Source organism: Melanotaenia boesemani, chromosome 13 (assembly GCF_017639745.1).
Source record: "Melanotaenia boesemani isolate fMelBoe1 chromosome 13, fMelBoe1.pri, whole genome shotgun sequence".
Classification (NCBI taxonomy): Eukaryota; Metazoa; Chordata; class Actinopteri; order Atheriniformes; family Melanotaeniidae; genus Melanotaenia; species Melanotaenia boesemani.
In genome coordinates, this window is record NC_055694.1 from 32,249,266 (window position 1) to 32,259,286 (window position 10,021).

At 39.2% G+C, this 10,021-nt stretch overlaps 1 protein-coding gene across 1 annotated transcript; it reads left to right on the forward strand.

Moving 5' to 3' along the window:
* Window positions 1-5,257: 5,257 nt before the first annotated feature.
* On the forward strand, window positions 5,258-9,418 carry LOC121651001 (L-rhamnose-binding lectin SML-like). Its single transcript, XM_042002842.1, has 5 exons — window positions 5,258-5,307; window positions 8,748-8,857; window positions 8,936-8,980; window positions 9,089-9,221; window positions 9,307-9,418. The coding sequence occupies exons 1-5, from the start codon at window positions 5,258-5,260 to the stop codon at window positions 9,416-9,418; spliced, it is 450 nt and encodes a 149-aa protein (XP_041858776.1).
* Window positions 9,419-10,021: the final 603 nt, after the last annotated feature.

Consider the following 10,021-nt stretch of genomic DNA (forward strand, 5'->3'; position numbering starts at 1 on the left):
AATTTGCTTTTTTAAGCATGTATGTGATTCATAGACCATCAAACATTAAATATTGTCAGAGTATTGATGAACAACACTCAATAAAAACAAGGGTGTTAACTCAGTTTAAACTGTAAACAAAGTGTTCATCAGTTATGAACACACTGACAGCTCTACCTTTCTGAAAAATAACCATCTGTTATTCATCTGATTACTGTCAATAACTGGAGCTACTGTACACACGTACAAGTGTTGAATTACAAATGAACACACACACACACATACACACACATATACACAAACCTCTCAGTCTCACCTCTAAAGACACTCCAACACCTCCCTTTATGTTCTCACGAACCTGGAAATAATAAATTTTAATATAGTCACTTTTATTCAGGCTGCTGGAGGCTAGTCAATGTTCCCAATCAACTGTCCAGCATCCAGTACAAACAGTTACAGGCTGTTCTTTTGTTTAATTATGTAGAAAAAATTATGTGTTTCATTTAAAATTTTTTGAATGGTCAGAATAGAGAAATTCGCACTGGTATGTCCCTGAACACAACGTTTTTCACCTTCTTTACTGCAGGGATGGAAAAGGTTTTGAGAAGACGGAGCTGCTCCTGGCTCATCTGTTTTCATATGATAAAGAGGCAAGGACAATTAATTTAATATAAATATCTAGTTAAAAATTTACTAGCACTTATTAATGTTGGTTAACACTAAAAACTCCCAGAGCTAAAAAAAACTCTCATAAGGCTGAATTCCTCTAATGAGATGATCAACACATCATCAACTACGTGTTCTCATGTAAATTAGCACTATTAACACTTTCCTGGAAGAACCGCACCCCCCTTCAGGTCTAAGTTTCAGCTCAGGTCTCTGTTGTAGGTTTAACTGAATGGACTAAAGGAATTTTGTAAACCATCACCGTTTTCAGATCCACCCACTGCATCTCCTTTCTCTCTGTCCCTTTTTCATAACCAGATTTTCCTTTCTTGCGTCGCTGCATTTTTAGGGACCGACAGGTTGAATAAACGGCTCCGGTTCATGCAAACTGCTGCTGACGAGGTAACTGATGCTAAGACAGGACCAAACCATTTCATGCAGTTTCAAGCTCCAACAACAACAAAAGGATTTTTTGTGACACCATTTGCCTCACGCAGTGCAACACATCTCCTTCACACAGAGCTGATCTGATTGTTGATTCTGTGGTATGTTGGTCCACTCCTCCTCAGTGGCTGTTTGAAGCTGCTGGATATTGGCAGGAACAGAAACATGCTGTCATAAACGCCAATCCAGGGCACCCCAAACATGCTCAGTGGATATGTCTGGTGAGTATGCTGTCCATACCACAACTGAGATGTTTTCAGCTTCCAGGAATTTAGGACTGATCTTTGCAACATGGGGGCCATGCATTAACATGCTAAACATGAGGTGATCATCCATAACATGCTGCCTGCCCATACCATAACTCCACCACCACCATGGGCCGCTCGATTCACAACGCTGACATCATCAAACTGCTCACCCACACAGCGCTGCCTTGAGCACCATCTGACCTGTACAATGAAAAAACCAGGATTCATCCAGGAAGAGATCACCTCTACAAAGTGCCAGTGAGCATTTGTCCACTCAAGTTGGTTACCACAACGAACTGTAGTCAGGTCGAGACCCAAATGAAGATGACGAGCATACAGATGAGCTTCACTGAGACAGTTTCTGACACTTTGTGCAGAAATTCTTTGGTTTATTTCTTATTTATTAACTGACAGCTGTACCGCAAACCGAACATCAATCCATGGCTCTACTGACCTCAGTTATGTGCTGGTAGGTGCTGTATGTGATGTCATCTTCCTGTAATCGCGCTATATCATGTCAGTGCATAAAAGTACCATAAAAGATTGTTTAGATTGGTGAAAAGGCGAAAGCAAACACTCAAACATCAGGCCCGGCTTGCTGTCAGACACCACATGCATGTGATTCATAGACCATCAAAAATTAAATATTGTCAGAGTATTGATAAACAACACTCAATAAAAACAAGGGTGTTAACTCAGTTTAAACTGTAACCAAAGTGTTCATAAGTTATGTACATATATAAGAACATACAGTATATAAGACAGCTTAGCTCTATCTTTTTAAAAAATAACTACGATGCAAAGTTTAAAGACAAAAACATGTATTAATTAAAATAATTATATCTAAGGCTCAGATTTTTTATACCACTCTAATCTTTTACAAATGTGTAGCTGTTTGTGTACCTGTTTTAAATTGGCATGATAAAGTTTAGTGTATGTGGTGTGTATTTATGTCTTTCATTGTTTTCTTTTGGTGTGTTGTCTCTTGCCATGTTGTCGTTGTAGATGAGAATTTCTCACCTGATTTATCAGGTTAAATAAAGATTTCTAAATAAGAACATTTGCATTAACTCAAGTGACTGCTTGTACTACAGTACACGTATACAAGTACTGGATCTATCTATCATCACTAGTTAGTTTATTTAGTGTATTTTATTGGTGCGACCGTAATGCTTCACAAGCTACAGAGAGAGAGAATGGAAGGAAATTAGGTGATCTAAAAACATGCTCCTCAGTGGCATAACTCAGTCAGCAAATTTAAATTTTGTTAAGCATAATTAAAACACTAAATTTATTACATACTTCTCTGTATTTTGTATATTTTAGTAGCTAGGCTAATAAGTGATGGACCTTGTTGTTTTAGCATAAGTTGTACTCTAACCAGCTTAGTGGCATATCAATAATCTAAAATTTAAATTTATTAATACTTCATTACATTTTTTCCATCAGTTAATTGTTTATATCTCTGCTATTAACGGCTAAAGAACATATTCACAAGAACAAATTAAGTTATGAATAATAATAATAATAATAATAATAATAAGCATCATCTTGTTTTCTTCATCATGTGTTCTTGGACACACTAGTTGATGAGAAGGATGAACATCTCATGCTGGCCCTGAAAACCCCTGTTCATCTATAAATGATCTATTGCTACAGTTTGTGCATGGCAGCTCATGCAGTTTGCAGATGCATCTCCCCTTATGTTTTTTTACAGGAGCAGTGCACCAGTTCCAGTTTTGCCTCTGGAGCTCAGGGAGCATTCCACTTTTAAGAAATCTCCTGCCATCTTCCAGCCATGATTTTCAGGGGCAGGAATGTGAGGCTTACACTCCAGGCTCCTGCTGTGGAATGCAGCCTGATAACACGCTGGATGTGCTTGTTCAAGGAGTCTATGGAGGTAGGTGTCGCTTTCCTGAGTGGAACAGTTTATCTCTTGCCTTGTTAGCATCCATACAGTCCTGATCATACAGATCACTGTGAAAGCTTCCACTGCCTTGCAGAACTCTGGTGATGGAGATAAATTTGTCCCTAGCGCTCTAAACAGGGTGATGTATTGTTCCTGGGAAATGAGCTTTTTATAAGCTTTGGTTTTCTCCACCTCATGCATAGCACTCAGTGTTGCATCCAGAGACTGTATGCTGACCAACAAGGGCATCACATTTGTCTTCTCCAAGATGAACATAAAGCCTGTAAATGTCAGTTATATGTGGATTTCTGCCCTTGACAGTGTGAAAGTACAGGTGACCATCAATTTTGCTGCAGCACCCAAGAACCAGCACAAAGACACTGGTGTCTGGGCTCTTTATTAGCAGGTCACAGCTGCATTTTGCTACATAAGCTGCATGGAACAGACTGTAAGTCTGGTTGTTTCTTCCTCCTGGGTTGTCTCCAAGTCCTGAACCCGCAGTATTTAAAGGTCTGTGTCGCTCCCATTCATGCTTATAGCACGACATTTGTCCCCATGCCCAACAAGGGCTGCTGTGTTTCCAGTTATGCTCTTTGCAGATGTGTTACAGTGATGGACGATATAATCCAACAACTTCTCTTCAAGGGCTGCACGGTGGTGTGGTGGTTAGCACCACAGCCTCACAGCAAGAAGGTCGCCGGTTTGAGCCTCTGCTGGGGGGAGGTTCGAAGCTGGGGGGTGGTGGCCTTTCTGTGTGGAGTTTGCATGTTCTCCCCGTGTATGCGTGGGTTCTCTCCGGGTTCTGCTGAGATAGGCTCCAGCTCACCCGCGACCCGTAATGGAATAAGCGGTCAAGATAATGAATGAATGAACTTTTCTTCATTTTGCCCACATACCAGAAATTTTCTCTGCTGTTTTGGTGTTTTTTTGGTCATCACCATTTATTTAATTTTTTGATAACCTCGTTCAGCCTGTTTGATGCTATGGTGTTTGTGTCACAAAAAATTGATCTGTGTTGACTTGGTTTCCTTGTCTGAGTTGACCAGAGTCCTCAGGACATTGTCAGCATAAAGGCCAAATGTTGGCTGTGGCTAAAGCTGCTGCACCAGAGCCATAGCCTCCTATATCCATACAGAGCCATCTGGAAAGTCCCTCACTGTTGGTGGTGGGCTGGTGTCCTGATGTGTGTGCATCAGTCTTGGTTTGTTAGTCTTTACAATTATTCTGGCAAAAAAGGTTTTGGTGGGATTTAAGTATGATTTGTATTTTTCTTTTTTTGAAAGTTAAACTACACTCCGCATAACAAAAACACACTGGAGACAACATCTCACAGAAACGGCAACAAACAGAAGCAATGGACTGGCAAGGAGGAACGGAAAACCAATGGCTTAAATACGCTGAAGGATTAACAAGGTGCAGGTGAGGTGAATGAGCTAATCAGACCAGGTGAACTAATGAGCAGAAACTAAAAAGCAAAACAGAACTAAACACCAAAACCTAAACCCTAAATACCAAAAAAGAACCTAAAGCAAGAACATGACAATAAAGAAAGGAACATCAAACCGTGAATCAAGACAATCTCTGAATGTTTTCATTTTCTTGAAATCATGGAACGATGTCTCTTCTGCAAGATTCATTGTCTCATTGAACTTTCTGAGAGCTTCCACAACTTTTATTTTGCTTCTTAATATGAATAGAGAACATACTTATTTACACAACTATAACAGTAAAAGGACACACTAGCAGTGTTTGTTTGATGCATCATCATGCCACTTACACGTTAAAGATCCAACACAAAGTGTAACTGCCTGTAATGTTCTGTTTATACATCAGTAATAATGTGACAGCAGGCACATCATTATGTCATGTCAATTTTATAAAGACCTGATTGGAATTAACCAGTGTATATTACGTGTTAACTAACTAAAACTAAGGGTGGAAAAAGCATTAGCTAATGTAAAATACATGTATAAATTTACTCTTTATTAACTAAAAGTAGAAAATATAGGTAATGGATGCCAGTAGGCCTCACTTAATTCCGACATTTCTGTGCATCGGAAGGTAACTTGTGGAATTTGCATGACAGATGTTTATAATATCATTCCTTTTTCCCTCTCTTGTTTCTCCTGTTGCTCTTTTCTCTTCTTTCTAAAGTGGGCACCTGATAGTTTTGTCCTTTTCATTGTCATGTGCACGCTAGAATAAATAGCCAACACTTTGCTAGCATACTCTGATAACACATTGCAGCATCAAATCAACAGAGCAAAGTGCTAAACCATTACCACACATTACTTACAAATGTGTGTATTATTTATGGATTTTATAGTTTGACCTGATGAATTCAAGCTGCTTTATTTGGGAGCCATTTGAGTTGGAGATGGCTGTTAGACTGAAAGTACAGTATATTCCTACATCCAACCTGTCGCAGGTTACCTGTGACCCGCCCAGCAGCTGACGGTGAATGCTGCACCCCTCTCGCAAATCTTGACTTGGTTTACTCAGTTTGATCGCACCAGCCTGACCTGTCTACTAGAGGACGCCATTTCTTTTGTTGTATTTTACACAACTCTACAGATGAGGCGCTCTGCACTACAAGCAGCGCTTCCCACATGGGCTACTCAAAGTTTTTTTTTTTTTCGTTTGTTCATGCCGTGCTGCCGCTGCTGCCCATGTCTCCCATATAAAAAACTGCCACTGGTCTTTTGTAATCAGCATAAAGACTTATCTTAGGGTCTATTTTTTTTCTACTGGATGCCATTAATATCTTTTTTTTTTTTTTTTTTTTTTTTGCCTATAGGATCAATAAAAACTGCAAACAGTCCGGTGCCTCTCTGCAGTCCTAAGCCTGGAACAATTTGATCATTTTATTTTCATTTCCAATGTGGGCTTTACCTGAAAGTTTCTGGATAAATACTAAGTTTCTCACTTCTTCAGGCTGAATGGGTGCAGCAGTGAGTCAGTGTTTTCTGTTTGTGATTCCTTGTTTTTCTAAGTATTCCATAAAAAAATGTGTTCTTTGCTTTGGAGCACAAGTCAAGAGCATTACATATTTGGTTCACAGATTAAAGCTTGAACTGGCCAAGTTGAAGTGATTGTCTCACCAACTCCACTGATGCATAGCAGCACACACACACACACACAGAGAGAGAGAGAGAGAGAGAGAGAGAGAGAGAGAGAGAGAGAGAGAGAGAGAGAGAGAGAGAGATGTAGATAAATGCCAAAGCGCCATCCTGGGTGTTGTACGTCAGATCACAACAAATGTTTGGATAAATGTCCATCCATCTGACCAGATTTCAGTTTTTACAGCTTCATTTTGACCATTACTGTGGCACTTTAACAATTAAAAACTGATCCTAAAAAGCAAATCATTCATACTGTCATCACTGATGTACAGTTTCTCCTCAGTCCAGTCTTTTTAATCTTGACTAAATTCCAATCAGAATTTGGTCGGCCACATGGGTCACAGGACCACGACCTAAAATCACCACAAACAGAAACTGCTGGTGATGCTTTAAACAGTCACACTCCACTCAGAAGCATTAATAAAGGCTTAAATAGACATCTGCATGTGGAAAGTCCTTTTAAATAATGAGTAATAGAAAATATATTTATTACTCTACACCCATCTTTTCAGCCTGCTTCTGCAACTGAAAAAGTGCAGTTTATTCTCCACCAGCCTTTTGACTGCAGAGGCAGTGGAGCTTTGAGCCCTGCTGCCCCCTGGTGGACAAACTTAATAAACACCATGACAGTGACATTCATTTTTCCTCTTCACCTGACTCCTTTAAGTAGAATTCATTAGACTAAATTAATTTTTTTTTTTTTAAATGTAATTGAATCTTGTTGTGTGGCTGCAATATAAAAGCGCCAGATTATCAGTTTAATTAGCTAATGACCAACAATAACACATATAAACATTTATTTTGTAAGTTTAAAAAAAGAATAGTTGTTTCAAGTTTGTCTTTTGTCCAATATAAGTGACAAAGAGTGAGAGTTTCAGAGCCTAGTTTGAACCAGTTGTTGGCAAAGATACAGTATCATGAGGACCCACACATATAAAAGCTGTGCTGTATGCTTAACCTTAAAGGTTACAGGAAAGAGACTGCACTTTTTGATCTTATGTTCAATGAAGGTAGAGCTGTACTTTCTACATGGGGGGAACAATGTGTTCCCATTCGAAACATATGAGAAATAAAACACATTTACATTAATAATCTGGATCACAAAGTGGAAATATTTGCATCAAGTTCAAAAAGGTCCATAGAAATGTGTGTTGGTTGCTTTGGGGTGCAGTGTGTTAAGCTTGATGTGGTGGTTGGGGGATCAGTTCTGGTTTACTATCTGGTTGTGGTGGTAGCCTCCTGTATGAAAAAAACTGGCTCATGTTGCACTAAATTAGTCAGCGCTAACTGAATGGATACTGAGGTGCTCTTTGAGCATCTTTATAGCTCAGCTCCAACATGAAAATCTTGATTACCTGAGTTGATGTGTTGTGCCTAAATACACTCACTGATCCCTAAATATGACATGGTTTCTTGAAACTATCTTTAAACTAATATGCGTAATGCTAACATCAGATTAGTAGCCTTACATAACATTAGTAGTAATCTCTTCTACAAATATGCAGCCATAGGTCAATATTTTTAAAGGACATTGCAATTAACAATCTGCAAAGTGGATTTTACAAATCCACTTGCTTAAATCATAATTCCTGTCGTCTTTCTTGTGTGACAGTAATTCAGGGTGACCAAAGGTCTTCTTTTACTCTGACATTTAATTTTTTGAGAGTTAAAATATAAATCTGACCATGATTTCAAAATTGCAGGGATTTTGCTCTAATTCAGGCTCGAAGAAAGTTTATATTTGTTACTGTTCACTCCTTGTACTCACTTTTTATTATCCATTCTCTCACTGAGAGGAAGAGGAGGCAGCCGCAGTGCAGAGAGGACAAGGATGAATGATGAAGAGGACTGTTTGTCATTGAAGCAGAACATTTAGTGCTTCATGGTTCAGACTCTTTTTTCTTTTTCTTTTCTTGTATTTTATTGAGAACAGCAGGTTCTGCAAAAATACTTCGACATTCAAAAGCTGTACATGTGTTTTTAAATGTTTAAAGAAAGTCTAATTAAGTCCAGTTATAAAGGTCGTCCTGCGTTTTAGGTTCATTCTGACATCAAGCAAAGATTCCTTTCCGTAACCTTTTGTGAGTAGGGTAGTTTTACACTTCAGACGTTCTTTAATTTACCTTTAACGGGTTAAACCTAAAACACAAAAACATTTATAAATGGTGATAAATGTGATGCAAAGCAGTGATGAACAGTTGAAATAGATGCTGAAGGTAACATATAAGCAGCTGAAATGCTTACATTTCACAAAAGTTGAGACTAATTAAAAAGCCGGGTCCAGTCAGTTTGGTTGTGAAACTCTAATTATTCTGATCTCAAACAGAATCAGATTTGATAACTAAATCTAGAAACATGCTCTTTTTTGTGTCTCTGCAGATGTAATGGCAAAGAGGTGTGTGAAATAAATATGAACGTGGTTCGTACTTCTGATCCCTGCTCTAGCACCTACAAGTACCTGGACACCACCTACAGCTGCTTCCCAGCAGGTCTGTTGCATCAGTGAACATGAAGTCATCACACATGTACAGAAATGAGTCATTTCTGATCATTTGTTCCTTCCACAGTCCACAGTGTGACCTGTCAGGAATCTCTGGCATACCTCCAGTGTGGTAAGATCACAGATTTAATTTAATATCCTTCTTGTTTCTATTAATTAAACATCTTTGTGTTTTCTTTGCATTCCTCATTAAAGTTTGTTTTGAACTTTTCTCTTTCAGATGATGGGCAGCTTATTTCTGTCTTAGGGGCTTTTTATGGACGTAGTGACCAGTCAACATGCATTTATGGGCCTCCCACTGGTGAGGTTCAAAATGTCCAATGCCACTATGCTGCTACTGAAGTTGCTGACAGGTACGAATGTTGGTTTATTCTAGTCTTTTATTTGTTAACTCCCACATTCTTCAGCTTCATGTTAAAGCTTGTGTTGCATCCACAGCTGTAACGACAGAAGCAGCTGTTCGGTCAAAGCAGCTGACTCAGTGTTTAATGACCTGTGTTCAGCCACCTACAAGTACCTGGAGGTTTCCTACATCTGTAAGTGTAAGTAACTTATTTTCTTCTGTAAAATATCAAAGCTTTTCACTACAGAGAGAAGTACGAAGACCCCTGGGGGGTGCAGGGAGACTTTTTTCTTTTGTGTTTCCTCAGAAAGAAAGATGAATGACACGTTACAGCGGTCAGATGATGCTTATAGTTGATGTTTAAGCCTTTTTATGGCCAAAGAGACTCCTGACAAGCTCTCCACAAGCTGCTAATGAGCCATTGATTTGAATCAGGTGTGTCATAGCAGGGAGACATTGAAGACCCTGGGCCTTAGGGACCAAGGTTAAGGACCTCTGCCCTAGAGGTCTCCGTAGAGAAGCCTGTTGATTTCTGTAAGTGTTGGTGACTGCACTGCCATGTCCCCACCACAAGATGGGGGCAATGCAGTGAAGTGCCAACTACCACGAAACAACTAAGGAAGAAGGTTTCACTGCAGGTTACAGTCAGACACTGCTGATGTACAAACAAGACACAAAACTAATGAGTACAATGTGCATTGAGGTAGCCTACTCAGGGGCGCTGCTAGAGATTTTGGGCCCCAATTCAATTCAATTGAATTCAATTCAATTCAATTCAATTCAATTCAATTCAATTTCTTTATTGTCCCC